The following is a 15,050-nucleotide window of genomic DNA, read 5'->3' on the forward strand; positions in this document are numbered from 1 at the left end:
TCTCCTTAATGATAGCCATGCAGCTGTAGAACTTCCAAGACCTACCAGAGCATTTCCACAAGTAGATAATGATGTTTAATTTCCCAATTCGTATTTTTCATGTTCTCCATCTTCAATTATTCCAAGTTTGATTTTAGAGATTTTTTTCTTATACACCAGTGTTTACCATATCTTTAATCGTTGGATTCTTAATCGTTGAAATTTTAACAGTATATTCAATTTTTTATTCATCCAATAAATATCATACACCGCAACATAGTAGATTTCTGCCGATCTTATTAGCTCATGAGTTTGGACTTCTTAAAGTTTATTGGTGCCAAGCATACATGCACCGACTTTGTCTTTATTTGCAGTACAAGAGTATGAGAACGGTGACAATATACCAGAAGGACCACAGCACTTCACGCGTAGTAGACTGAGTCACAGTCAATCAATATGCTATTTACACCCATCAATATACATGCACCTTCCACAAATAACGCAGCACCAACCAGGCAGAGTTGCAAAAAATTATCCAAAGGTCTGGACGAAGGGACACCTGCAGGTTTTTTTAGGAAGAAAACTAATGAAAAGAGCTTGAAAACTTTGAGTTTTAATGATAAAGACAAAATAAAGGGTAAAATAAATAGTACCAGGATTGACTTTTTAGTGTAAAAATATGATTTTTGTTAAAATAAACAGTACCGGATGCTTTTCGTTAAAATTTCCTTTTTTAGGAGGAGAAAAAAAAAGAAGGGAAAAAAGAAGCAAAGCAAGGAAAATGTGCTCAAAATATTATGGTTTCCAGCTGTCTCTTTATTATTGGCTTCTGGTTAGGTCTAGCTAGTCAACATGTTGCATTTAATAGAAGATCACGGTCGTTTACTTAAGCAAGGACCGGCCAAACTAGCCATTTAAAGAGGTGGACGGCCAAGATCTAATCAGTTTCAGACCGACCAAATTTTGAGGATATATTTTTCTTGCATAGAGGAATTGATGGGATGGAAGTCTAGGGTTCGAATAAATGATGAGGTTGAGAGTTCAAATTTTGTCAGAGAATCCAGGCAAATTACCAACTCAAGTGAAGTTAGATCTTCTTACATATAATACTACAGCAAATTAAAGAAAATGAAGTTATGAAAATAGTAAAGTATTATAGAATATCTTCGACTGGAAATAAAGTATTATTAAATTCATCATTCATGAGAAAAAGAATAATCTTAAACTTGAGTATTAAGTGGTCTAACACATGATTTTATATTGTTAAAGGGCCTAATCGGATAAATGGTCCCCGTGGTGATAAGGTATTCGGATGATAGCCCCTGTGGTAAAAAAATTCGAATTTAAACCCATGTGGTCTAAGTCTGTTAGGATTTATGCCCTTCTGTTAAATAATGCTGACGTGGCTGCCACGTGACTACCAAATGTCTGCCACGTGGCAAAAATAATAATTTTTTATTATTTTTTTAAACCTGAATTTTTACAAAAAAAAAAAAAAAAACCCAGAAACTCTTCCCGCCCTCCGCTCGTCCCCCCCCCCCCCCGCTGGACTTTTTCTCCTTCTTCTTCCCGCCGGAGGCCAGCTCCCCCCCTCCCCCGCCGCGCGACCCTCCTCCCTCTCCTTCTTCCTTCTTCTTCTTCTTCCTGCCGGTCTCCCCGCGCGACTCCTCCCTCTCCCTCTTCCTTCTTCTTCTTCTTCTTCTTCTTTTTCTTCCCGCCGGAGACCAGCTCCCCCCTCGCCGGAGCCCTCTCCCCGCGCCCTCCTCCCTCTCCCTCTCCCTCTTCCTTCTTCTTCCTCTTGCAGATCTGGGTTTTTTTTTTTTGTAAAAATTCAGGTTTAAAAAAAAAATTAAAAATTATTATTTTTGCCACGTGGCAGACATTTGGCAGCCACGTGGTATATATGTGGCAGCCATATCAGCATTATTTAACAGAAGGGCATAAATCCTAACAGACTTATACCACAGGGGTTTAAATCCTAACAGACTTAGACCACAGGGGTTTAAATCCGAATTTTTTTACCACAGGGGCTATCATCTGAATACCTTATGACCACGGAGACCATTTATCCAATTAGGCCTTGTTAAAGTAGTGATAGTCCCCTAAGTCTTCATTTTGAGGACGGTTGCGGTCCTTGTTAATAAGAATTATTAGATTAATCTACCGATAGATTAACTTATAAGCTTAAACTATCTCTCTTATACCTAATCAAAATCCGCATTATCTTTCCCCACCTAACAACAAAAATTCTCTATAATTCCTACTTTACCCATGTACAATTTTTCTTTTCAATTTGAAAAACCTAAAAATTAGAATCGACGCCACCACTAAACCTCTCTTGTACGGCGCCACCACCTCGCCCTTCTCATTCTCTCAGGTCGTCCAACGCATTGGCCCACACAACCCATTCGGTTATCTTTGATCCTCCAACAAATTGGATGAAAAACTAAAAAACTTAAGGCTTATTATATTAAGGCCTAATCGGATAAATGGTCTCGTGTTCATAATGTATTCGGATGATAGCCCCTGTGGTAAAAAAATTCGGATTTAAACCCATGTGGTCAAAGTCTGTTAGGATTTAAACCCCTGTGGTCTAAGTCTGTTAAGATTTATGCCCTTCTGTCATTCCTCCATTAGGTTTAGGTTGGCAAAATCGGATAAATGGTCCCCGTGATCATAAGGTATTCGGAAGATAGTCCCTGTGGTAAAAAAAATTCGGATTTAAACCCCTGTGGTCTAAGTTTGTTAGGATTTATGCCCGAAACTAGAGGTTCTGTTATTTCTCTGCTAAGCTTACAGGAGCAGAGTTTCTCTGAGGAGACGCGACAGAACGAGGTGGAACTAATAAATCACATAATTCATTAAAATTCAAGATCTAATAAATCAAATAATTCAAAATGCCTTTATAAAATTAACGAGTTTTTTACTCCCGAATATCCAACCGATTAATTAATTCTTTACTAGCCTCTTGCCACATGCATACGCATGTGGCAATTGACATTTTCATATATCTTTTATTTAAATAATTAATTTACATATTTAAAAAAATATATTTAAAAAAAAAAAAGAAGAAATGAATTAAAAATGTGAAACCACCCACTACTGTTGGAGGATTTGTTTTTGTTTTTTTTTCTATAATGTTAAATATTAAATTCATTCAAAATAAAAATATGGTTAAATACTTTAGCTTCTTTTGGTTCAATTGTAATTTATGAAATTCTTAAAGGACAATTTATGGTATTTTGAATGTTTCACCATTTTAGGGTGCTCACTTTATATATATAGATATATAGATATATATCTTTTATTTAAATAATTAATTTACATATTTTTAAAAAAATTATTAAAAAAAAAAGAAGAAATGAATTAAAAATTATTTAAATCCGAATTTTTTCTACCACAGGGTCTATCTTCCAAATTCCTTATGACCACGGGGACCATTTATCCGATTTGGCCAACCTAAACCTAATGGAGGAATGACAGAAGGGCATAAATCCTAACAAACTTAAACCACAGGGGTTTAAATCCTAACAGACTGTGACTACATGGGTTTAAATTAAAATTTTTTTACCACAGGAGCTATCATCCGAATACCTTATGACCACGGGGACCATTTATTCGATTAGGCCTTATATTAACATCCCACAAATTGTTAAATAAACTTCACATACTTAATACATCACATATTTATTTTTTCAATTAAAAATTATCTTAATATACCCCACATACTTCTCTATAATACCCTCATACCCCACATTCTTAATACACACCTTACATTTTCTACATCAAGGTATAAAATATCGATGATATCAGAAATATCGGTGGTCCAAAAACACGGAAATTTCGATGGAAATATCGGGATATTATCGATATCGATAAAAATTGAATAAAAACCAGGGAAATTGTAAGAAAAACTTGAAAATTTTTATTGAAACTTTGCATGATGTTTATTTAGTCAATTATCTATTAGTTTATCACAAAAAATTGGAAGGAAATGCATTGCATGATAGATATAACTGATTTAAGTTTATTATATATCGAGCTGGCAAATATTGTGAGTATAGAAAATATGTAGTAATTAATGAAAGAAGTTTAAACACACCATAATCATTTATATATAATGAATTAGTACAATTTTTTACACTTTATACATTGCATGGTAAGATACATGAGTGACTTAGCAAGATCTAAAATATCGATGATATCGGAAATATCGGTAGTCCAAAAACACAGAAATTTCGATGGAAATATCGGGATATTATGGATATTTTAGACCATCTACATGCACCCCCATATTTTCTATACCTCACATTTCTCAAATCTTATAAAGCTTTTAATTTGGACAAAAATGCCAACTAGAATTTTGACAAAACATGCCGTCTGGGATTTAAAGCATATGTGGGTTGTTTTCAATTCCACCATTAAAACCCATGTCGTATGTTTTTAATATTTGGTGGTAATTTTAAGTGTTTAATTCTTCATCTAATCCATGTGATCCCTAAAAGATGAATACTAACAGAGAAGCTTGAATAACGTATCAAAAGCAAGATTAAATAATTATCGATGTCATCAAATCACTAAAACAATAAAAAAAAATATGAAGTCTTACCTCATGTGAAGCTTCCAAAACATCAATTTCGTGTTTCATTCGTCAAAAATAATTTTCTCAATCAACATGTTTGTAGTTTCATTGGTTAGGGTTTTGTTCAACAATGGAGGGTCGAGGGGTTTTGATAGTTGAAAAGGATAAATAATACGTTAAAAGTGATTTGGGGTATATATATAATTTTTTATTTTTTTTAACCTAATAAGGTCAAAATTGCCATTGGATAGTAGGGTAAATAAGTCATTTAATATTAAATTTTAATGTGGGTTGCGTTCAACATTTTGTGGGATGCTAATATAAAAAGCCAAAACTTAATGTTGGTTGAGATTGGCCAATTTTAAATAGTTTAGAAAGTGAATTGGTTAAAAAGGGATAGTGTTATTAACACACTTATTTTTACCTCCTACACTCTCTTGTTAATTTTTTGTCATTGATTTTCTTCAATTCATTCAATCTGACGACTAAAAATTGAAAATAGGGTACGAGAAGTAAAAGTTAATGTGTGGATAGTACTACCCGTTAAAAAATAGTTAAGCAGGTAGATTCACACTCACATAATAGTTTAGGATAGTAAAGAGCAGTTTGCCGTTTGGTGAAATGTTAATCGTGCATTTCATTCGTTGATGAGGACAGGTGACCACTACCATATGTACAAAAATGAAGAGAAAAATAGGGCATTATTAGAAACGTCTGAATGAATGATGCTTTAATGGCAGTGCATGATGCATGGCACAGAGAGCTCCTGGCTGAAAGATACCTTACAATACACATATCCAATCCAATCATGATGATGATGATGCCGTTTGTATTTTTTATTTTTTATTTATAATGTTAGAATAAAAATTGATGTTGAACTTTGAATCGGAAAAAGTATGAAAAATCTCGCGTTTCTTTTTTCTTTTCTTTTTTGACGAAATGATGATGCTTTTTCCAATTTGCATACAGTACAGAGTTTCCCCTTAAGATGGTACTTCCAAAGTTGAAATAAAAGAGCAAGGCAAAAGAAGTAAAGAACCCTAAGACTTACGTGACATGTACACGTTACCTTGGACTCTGGTTCATGCACTTCGCTTGTCATCGCCAGAAGGCAATCTGAAACCTTTTTTTTTTTTTTTTTTGTCTTTTTGACAATATATAACTCAATGATGTTAGGAATTGTTGAGAAATTAATGAAATTTAAAAGGGTAGAAAGTTCAAATATCAACTAATTCATATCAATCATCAACAAAAATTCATATCAATTTTTGTCAATCTTTAACGAAATTCATATCAATCATTAACAAAATTTCATATTGAGTTATCAATTAAATAAAATTAGGAATTTAAATAACTAAAATTTGAAAAACTAGGGATTTACCCTAAAATTGACTGTGGCTGGTGGTGACTCCGTGGAGGGCGACGATGCGCGGTGGTCAATTGGCTGGCGGCGGAGGCAGTGGCCTGATGCTGCTGCCTACTTCCAACGGGGGACGCACACGCAGCCTTCTTTTTGTTCGTGGTGAGATCTTGAGTACGATGGGGCATAAGTGGTCCCCCCGTTTAATTATATATATAAATTTAATCGGGACAACGACACTGTTTTTTTTTTTTTTTTAAGTATTATAAGTTCTAAATAACGTCGTTTTGGTCTGGATTTAAAAAGAGAGGCATGCCGCGCACAGCACAGCAGCAGCGAAAATGTCGGTCTTACTTACACTTGCAATCAAGGACAACTTGATCCTAAATATATCAACATTCAACAGTTGATGCAAAAATGCCGGTCTAGCGACAATGCGAAAATGTTGATCGACGGGCAATGCAAAAATAGGGTAACTTGCACGGCTGACTCTGTAGCGAAAGTCTCTATTATTTGTGTTGATGGACCAGCACTGGGGGAACCTAATGCTACATCGTATATGGCCTAAACAATGGGGGACCTTCAGGACATGCCCTAAGAATAGGGTAACCATAGCGTAGTCGGTGGACCTAATTTGTTCCTATTAAGGAAACTTGTCTAAATTAATCCCTAATTAGTAATACGCATCCATATCTTTAATACTATGTTTGAATGAGGAAAATAAACTTGGAATTTGAATAAAAGTCAAAATTTATAAATTGACATGCACCAATTTTCTTGTTTGGATTCATAACATAGAAATTTAGAATTTTCCGCGTGGAAAAAAAAACTTGGAATTTGGGGCCTCCAATTTCCAAGTTTAAATTCCATGTAAATATGTGTCATTTCCCAATTTCTATGATTGGGAGTTTAAAATTAACAAATTCTGTTTTCAATTCCATTGTTCTTTTAAGTTAACCAAACAACAAAATTCACAAATTCTAGAAAATAAAATCCATTCATTTCAATTTCCGTCATTTTAAAATTACTTAGTAATCTTAAATTTCTTCATCCAAATATAATGTAATTCTTAACACATCCATATGTTTAATTCCGGATGACTGACATGTCAATGCTACAAAAGAGTACTGTTACTTTTGTTTATGAAAAAATTTAAAGAAAGTTATAATTTGAAGTCAGATTTCAGGAAACTCTCTTAAAAGTGGGACTCTTCATGTACTTTTTGTCACCTCATATTTTCTACACAATATTTTATAATGTTGGGATAAGAATTGACGTTAAACTGTGAGGTGTTAGAAAATCCATGGAGTGTCCCTTAGCATTTCTCACCTCGTGACATGAGTTCAGCCATATATGATCTTGATTCACTTTTATTTATTTTTATAAAACCTTGATGGTACAAGGTAATTTTATTGATATGAAAAAAAAAAAATTACACTTTACAAAATTTATCTTAATTTAATTTATTAATGATCTTTAACAAAACTCTTATGCAAATACAAATGCGTTCGAACCATTAGATTGACAGATCACCTTAATTTCTCTATTAAGGTATAGATCAATATTGCATGGTTTAAATAGTATTCCAACACAATGCGAATTCTATTGTACACAAATCCTTGTTTTTTGTAAGTGATTGATTCACTTTAAATGCCATAGGATTGGAACTCCATATCTCAAAAAAGAAGTTATGTAAAATTACAATAGGATAAGAGGCAGGAGGTATATATTTTTGGTGCAACAAGAGAAAACGTTGGATCATAATTAAATTCAAGACATAGGCAGTACGTACTTCACCAAACTGATAAAAAAAAAATTCATCATAGCTAGCTCTTTATCTCAAATAATGGCAGAAAAAATCAGAAGAAAATTAAGGGTACCCGTCGATAGCTCTTTAGCTCAATGTTTCCCCTCTTTCTTACTTTTTACTTCTCTTACTTTCTACTGAGTACTGATGGTGATATTTTCTCATTGATGGTACCCGTCGATCGGTTGCTTTTAGTCTCAGTCTGTGTAGTGCAATTGTTTCTGCTCATGTACATGGACATTTTACTTCACTTTTAATCAAATAGTTAATACTGTAAGGATATGACGGTAAAAGAGTCTCATATCGATGAAAGGAAAAACTTAGCAAAAACTTATAAAGAGTCCTACATCCCTACAAGTACAAAAGATGCCCCAGCTAGTGAACATTGAAAAAAGTAGATTAACGATGTTTTAGTCCTTTGCTAATTAAAATGGTCACCTCATTAGTTTTGCAGAAACTTAGCCATGTTGTTACGTATAACTCTTGACCAGTTTTATCATATTGAAGTGATTCTAGTACGTTTGACGTCAAACGTTAAAAGTGTTTATAGATTATAAAAGTACATTTAAGCTTGTATTTTTGTAAGAAGCATGTATTACTTTTTTTATACACCTGTTAGAGTAAAAAATGCTTTTCATCAAATACATTTTTGGAAAGTATTTGAATTTTAATACAATTTACATGATAACTATAAAGCATATTTTACTGTGAAAGACTTATAGCTAAAATGATTAAGAGTTGCATGTGATTCTTCTATTTCACAATATTACTTGTATCAAAAGAAAAAAAACATATTTAGTTTTATATACAGTCAAAATTAAGTAATATATATATACCCATTGTTGATGGTATAAGCTGTTTATTTTTCTCTGTTTTCTTTCTTTTATTTATTTTTCTTTCATACACAACCATATCTATATGTATATTTATGTAGAGAGAGAAAAAGATAGAAAGGGATTGATGAGATAAGACTAGTCAAATGTACAGAAAAAAATTTGCATGGGAATGAGTTACCAAAAGATTTTATACATATTTTGGATGTCTCCCTTTTCTCCACGTCCCGGCCCCTCCTCACCTTTATATAAGCCATTTCCCACTCAGTTTCTCGCAGACAACCCACTTTTCTTGACTTGCTCCTTCTCTCTCTCTCTCTCTCTCTCTCTCCCTCTCCCCTCTCCCTCTCCCCCTCCCCCTCCCTCTTCTATCACTTTCTTTCAAATAACTCTCTCAACCATTTTTCCAATTTTTCAAAAGCTCTCTCTCTCTCCAGATATATATATTGTTATACAATGGCAGCCTTTTCATACAATGGCAGCCTTGACTCAATTTTCTTGCCCAACGCTCCGGCTACCAATGACATCATCATTTACAGTAACTTCTCTCGATCTTTTTACCCATCTGAGCCTTTAACCCGGGAAATTCAAGCTGATAATAATTCAAGAGCTGTTGAAAGCAGCTGCACTATGGATCACAGCTCCACTCATAAGGTTGCTTTTAGTGACAATGAGAATGAGCCTTCTGTGACCAAAAACAAGAGCAGAGAGTCCTCAACTGTTGTGGATGTGGATAGGCTTGAAATTGGTGAGCAGGTCACTCAGAAAGTAACTCCTATGGACAAGAAGAGAAAATCCAGAATTGGGTCATCCTTCAATTCTGCTCAATCCAAGGTATTTATATAATATATTATATATATACGAGCCATTTCTTAGCAGGGATCCCGTTTTATTGTAGCAAAAAATAGATGGTAGAGTTCAGTAGGGACCATGTATTTGCCGTATAGAACCGTCATATTCTAGAACAAAAAAGAGGAAAACGGTGAAAATTTATATGGTGAATACATGGTCTCTATGATGGTCTTATATCTATCACGTACAACAAAACGGGGTACCTGCTATAAAACTGGTCTTGTATGTGTAAATTTTCCTTTTTTCATGTGAGTTCTACAGAATTTCAGATATTAAATGACGGAAATTTGGGGGGTTTAATGGTGATGTACTCCACTAGGGTACTAAAGAGCATAAGGGAAAGAAGCAAAAGAAGGCTGGTGGCGGTACCAAGAAGGCTGAGGAAAAGAAGATTAAATCAGATAAAAAAGACCAGGTGAAAGTGAGAGAAGAACCTCCAACTGGCTACATTCATGTTAGAGCAAGGAGGGGTGAGGCTACAGATAGTCACAGCCTTGCAGAAAGGGTACAAAAAATATGAAATTTCATTAAACATACCCAACAGTTTATTTCCCAAAATTGCTGTTGTGCCCACCATTTTATTATATCTCATAATTGTGTATTCTTTTTTTCTCTGGATTTTTAGGTGAGAAGAGAGAAAATTAGTGAGAGGATGAAGATGCTGCAAAAACTTGTCCCTGGCTGTGACAAGGTGGAACCAGCTTCTCTCTCTCTTGCTTACTTGTCTTTACCTTATTTGTATATATTTTGTAATTTTTCTGACTAGATTCATGTGATTGATCTTTTTATTATAAATAAATTAGGTAACTGGAAGGGCAGTCATGCTGGATGAAATTATCAATTATGTTCAGTCCCTACAAAATCAAGTGGAGGTACAGTTTTTACTGTGATATCCGTGCACATACATGTTAATTTGTTATCTTAATTGAATATGTGATTTAACCAACTGTTTCTAATTATTTTTTTCTTGTTCGATCAGTTCCTCTCACTGAAACTTGCTTCTTTGAATCCAATGTTCTTTGACTTTGGAATGGACATGGGTGCTTTAGTGGTTAAACCAGAGGTACATAGTTAAAAAGTATCAGTTATGTTCAATCCCACTTCACAGCGTTTTCAAACACAGGAATGAAAATCTTCCGTCCGTTTCTAGTCGGAATAGAGAAACGAGAGTTTCATTCTCAAAAAACCTAATTCATGAACCAAAAATTACTAATGTAATTACAATTTGGTTTTTATTTTTTGCCATGCAGAGATTGTGTAGCATGGAATCACCATATCCATCTGTGCAACAATGCAACCCAATACAGTCCACACCTTTTGCTGATACATCCACCAATATCACTGCCACCACTGCCGCTGCCATTACCGCCTTCACCACAAATAACAACAATCATTTTCTGGACAATTCAGCTTCACATCTACTTCAAAGGCCAAATACCTTCTCGCAGGTATATACTTCTGACTTAATTTGTTAACCCAATTTCAATTTTTCTTTTAAAAATCACTTAACAAATGTTAATTAATGAATTATTAATTAATACTATTTTTTCTAACCTTGAGGTTCATGACAAAACATATATCGTTTTCAGGACAGTGAGAGCTTGTTGTGGGATGTGGAAGATCAAAGACAAAACTTTCATAATCCATGTGGTTTCAGCAACAGCAACTTGTGTTCTTTCAATTAATTATAATGCAAAAAAGCTGCCCCACAAGCATACCAGCATATGGTTGGCCCTCATTTCCTGTCTCATACTTAAAAACAAGTACATAATTATAACAAATTGATAAGATTATTACTAGTTAAATCAATGTAATACCACGTACTTGTGTTTATTATAGCCTTTAATCATTGTATGAAACTTTTACTATACTCCGATGTATAAGATCTTAATCAATGAATTATTCAGTGTATTAGATCTTTGTCAATGAATTCTTGATGAATGACCAAATTGCCAAAAATCATTTCGTATAGAATCTACCGAAACATATTAAAAAAAAAACCATAATTTTGTTATTGTCCACCTTGTTGACTTATATAACTTACAAAGCTCTTTTTTTTTTTTTGTTGACCAAAAAAAAAAGCTCTCTTCTTTTTTTCTTTGGTCTTTCCAGTTTGTGAAGAGACTAAAAGAAAGCAGCAAAAAACCGAGAAAAAGAAAACCAGACGTGGAAAATGAATCAAAAACTTAAGGTTCTCTCTTTTTTACAGTTCCATTGGAGTGGGAGCTTTGAACATGAATAAAGGTAAGCAATACCAGTGGATGCAGAAGAACACAAAAGGACAACAGATAGCAACCGACCAAAGAAAGACCAAATCTTTTTCTAGATCCCTTGCCTTATATTATCCAATGCACAAATTCCAAAGCCCCGTAGCCATATGGTGGTGGTGAAAAATTGGAATTTTAATATGTAAAAATAGAATATTATATTGACCATTAAATGTATTTGACCAATTCCTGTGGTTTCAGGTATTCTAGTTATTTCAGTTAATTTTTTTTAACCGTGTTTTTTGTGGTGCGTGAATTGAGAAAGTAAAACCCTAAAAGTAGGGTTGTTTGATTCTGTCGTTGTAGGCTTGCAGTTGACATGACTGGTTATGCAGTTGTTGTTTGTGGAATCTTTTTGGTATAATTTTGGGGTTATTGTGAGACTGATAGGTTTCTCTGATGACCTGAGGTTATTTCCCCCAAATTATCTACCCAACGGTTCTAGGCAGAAGCATCAGTGGAGCTTAATTAGACCAGCAGCTAAACAGTGCGTATAAGTGACCTACATCTCACTTACCCAAAAGAAAAAAAATATACATAAATGCAGATTGACTGGTACTCATTAAGGTAACGATTTCTGCACTCGAGATTTGTAAGTGACAAAATTGTTATACTGTATGAGGTACTAAAATGTTTCGGGAGTTTCATCTTTTGGGGTTGTCTACTCGACCCTTCCAAAATGCCATCCATTAATTTGATGTATCTACCGCCATATAGTCTTTACTCAAACTTGACAAGCGTAGGTTATAAGCAATATAGATTCACATTAAGGTGAGTAAGGTTACTGTCCTCGCTCACCATTTTTACTTCCCCTGAAGTTGCTTAACATTCCATTGATAGACTCTTGAGTACAGCTATCATGAGACAATATATTTGACAAAATGTCTTTGAGAGTATTGAGGTAGGGCAAAGAAGCTAACTAATTTCCATGTTGAGGCATGCGGGGTAGCTTGAACTTGTCATTATAAGTTTATATATATATATATATATATATATATATATATATATATATATATATATATATAACCGATACAATAGAAATGAGAAAATCAAACTTAGGATGTCAGATGCATGAAGTGAACATCTTAACCAAGTTTCTTAACCAAATGTTGCTCATGTAAAGAAAAATTCATAAATCCGCACACTGTTTGGAAGGGAATCTGATTCTCTCCCCTTGTTTTTCTCTCTCCTTCCCTCCCTTCATATTTGAATAATCACGGTTAAACCACGTCAACATTTTATATTAATTTTTTATAAAAAGAGAAAGATAAAATAAAGAATGTAAAAGGAGGAGATGAAAGAGGATGAAAGAAGAGAGAAGAGAATCCTAATTCGTTTGGAAGTGATTGTAAGAATTCGAGTGACTGTTCATAAATTTTTTCAGACGACCACATTCATTGATTTCTTTGAATTGATAAGGTCACATGACAGTCATATGCTGGGCTGTTATTAAATGCTTTTACCAGATAGACCAATCAAGAAATAATTGTTCTCGTCGTAATTAACTGAATCTAAGAAATAATAAACAACCCCGGGAAACATGGCAGACTATTGTAACAATGTTTCACCAAGGGAATGACAATTATGATTTGGAGGAAAATAAATAAACATATAAAAGTTTCAGGGGATCTCAAGCACATTAAAAAAGATTTACTTAATTTAGAATCGTATGATACACTGTTGTATGTGATGCACCAATTTTATACACACGCAAACTCAGTCATCCATTAAAATAAAACATCTCATATATTGAGGCATTGTAGATTTCACTTAATTGTAACATAAAAAGAGAGGAGGAAGTAAAATATTAATGCGGAGAATATCTGAATATTGGCCTCCTATACTATTTTGTAGTTGATATGGTTACACATTATGCTATTTAGTTTTAAAGTTTAAGTGGTATGTCTCTTCACTTGTAAGTGAGAGGTTTTAGGTTCGACTTTCGCCAAAGGCGAATGTAAACCACATTATTGCTAGTCACTAACACCCCTCCACCATCGTTTGTCCAATATATATATATATATATGATTACAGTAAAAAACAAAAACTCACTTACATTAATTACTTACTAAATATGGCCCTGTAAATAGAACATATCCATAAACATAACTTGTGACACATATATTAGTTTTGGAAATTCTCTTTTCCTTGGGATTGGTCGACATGCTTATGTTGGTTCATGGAGGAAGACAATGCATGTGGTTTTGTGTTCGACCTACTTTTTACGTTGACCCACATGTTGTTGTCATTGACAATCAGTCGGACACATCCACTCTACTTGCATGGTTTCACCCTAAGAATTGCATATATTTGTAAAGCACATCACGCTTCAAATACGGTTAAGTAGTTAAGAACATCCATCTCATGCAATTGATGTTTCAAGTTCGGTGTTCTCCCAATATCATTGGTATCAGAAAAAAACACGTATAGTTTTGTTTATTCGACAGGTTCCAAAGAGAATAAAGTAAACCATGTTTGACAATTATGTTGTTCAATATTTGTCCAGGCTTCCAGTCCCATCTCTTGAAGTTGTGGAGCGCGGTGAGCCCAAGAAACAATTGATGGATGACTCCAACTTTGATTATTGCTTTTAATTTCATTCCTTTTTTTTTTATCTTTCACAGGTGTTCATGAATCGAAAAGCATACTATATATACATAGATATTTTCTTTATCATTTGATGTGACAACTGATATATACAACAAACGTTATTAATATACAACGAGATAAAGATGTGATATATACACACATGGTATAAAAATGTGAAATCCATAACATTTTTTCATCCATATATACACATTGAGAAGGTCATACTCAAAAATAATATATCATGGCTATATATTGATTATTTCAGCAGGTTACCCTTATATCAAATCATGAGCAATTAAAGGAGAAGCTGGCCTACAAAATTTCATTTTGTTTGGTATGCAAACCATTGCACAGTTGCCATTTGGCTCAGCTGAAACAAGACGGCTGTTCCAAAAGTAAGCTCGGAAAAGAGTAACACCACCACACCACATGAAAAATCTCAAATCCAACTTTGGATAATTGATCCGAGTCTTAGTATCCTTAAGAACTAAGATATCAATGGAACCCTTTCATATTTCATTCATCTGAATCATCTCTACAAAAGAAGTATATATGCGTGTTTCCCCCCTTGGGCTGTAAAAAAACAAGGAAGACTTTAAATGTGGTTTCTAGTTATCAATGTTCTATGACTCAAATATTATTGGTTTGACATTTCTATATGTTAATTCCATGTCGATTATTATATATTTTTTATCTCAAAAATTGAAATTTGCAATTGTTTGTATTAATGAGATTTTAAATAAAACCCATAATTTGTGAAATTGAAAATATTAAAAGATAA

General features: G+C 33.8%; 1 protein-coding gene and 1 long non-coding RNA gene across 5 annotated transcripts; one reads left to right on the forward strand and one right to left on the reverse strand.

Annotated features, from left to right (window-relative positions):
* Nucleotides 1–195: 195 nt before the first annotated feature.
* Nucleotides 196–6,169, reverse strand: LOC139191560 (uncharacterized). Of its 2 annotated transcripts, none has more exons than XR_011575619.1 (2): nucleotides 5,943–6,169; nucleotides 196–538 (listed from the first exon to the last, which is right to left on the reverse strand). It is a non-coding gene; the product is annotated as an uncharacterized lncRNA (long non-coding RNA). The 2 variants fall into 2 exon arrangements; XR_011575618.1 differs by lacking the exon at nucleotides 196–538 and adding an exon at nucleotides 4,921–5,705.
* Nucleotides 6,170–8,841: 2,672 nt separating this feature from the next.
* On the forward strand, nucleotides 8,842–11,884 carry LOC103454958 (transcription factor BC1-like). 3 transcript variants are annotated; one of them, XM_070812467.1, is made up of 8 exons: nucleotides 8,842–9,395; nucleotides 9,733–9,918; nucleotides 10,039–10,104; nucleotides 10,217–10,285; nucleotides 10,393–10,476; nucleotides 10,664–10,861; nucleotides 11,003–11,140; nucleotides 11,496–11,884. In XM_070812467.1, the coding sequence occupies exons 1-7, from the start codon at nucleotides 9,018–9,020 to the stop codon at nucleotides 11,096–11,098; spliced, it is 1,077 nt and encodes a 358-aa protein (XP_070668568.1). In that variant the 5' UTR covers nucleotides 8,842–9,017; the 3' UTR covers nucleotides 11,099–11,140; nucleotides 11,496–11,884. The 3 variants fall into 3 exon arrangements, with proteins under 3 accessions (XP_070668568.1, XP_008392771.3, XP_008392769.3); XM_008394549.4 differs by having other exon boundaries at nucleotides 11,623–11,884; XM_008394547.4 differs by lacking the exon at nucleotides 11,496–11,884 and having other exon boundaries at nucleotides 11,003–11,339.
* The last annotated feature ends 3,166 nt before the right edge of the window (nucleotides 11,885–15,050 follow it).

The sequence above is a fragment of the Malus domestica genome, chromosome 14, assembly GCF_042453785.1.
Source record: "Malus domestica chromosome 14, GDT2T_hap1".
Lineage (NCBI taxonomy): Eukaryota > Viridiplantae > Streptophyta > Magnoliopsida > Rosales > Rosaceae > Malus > Malus domestica.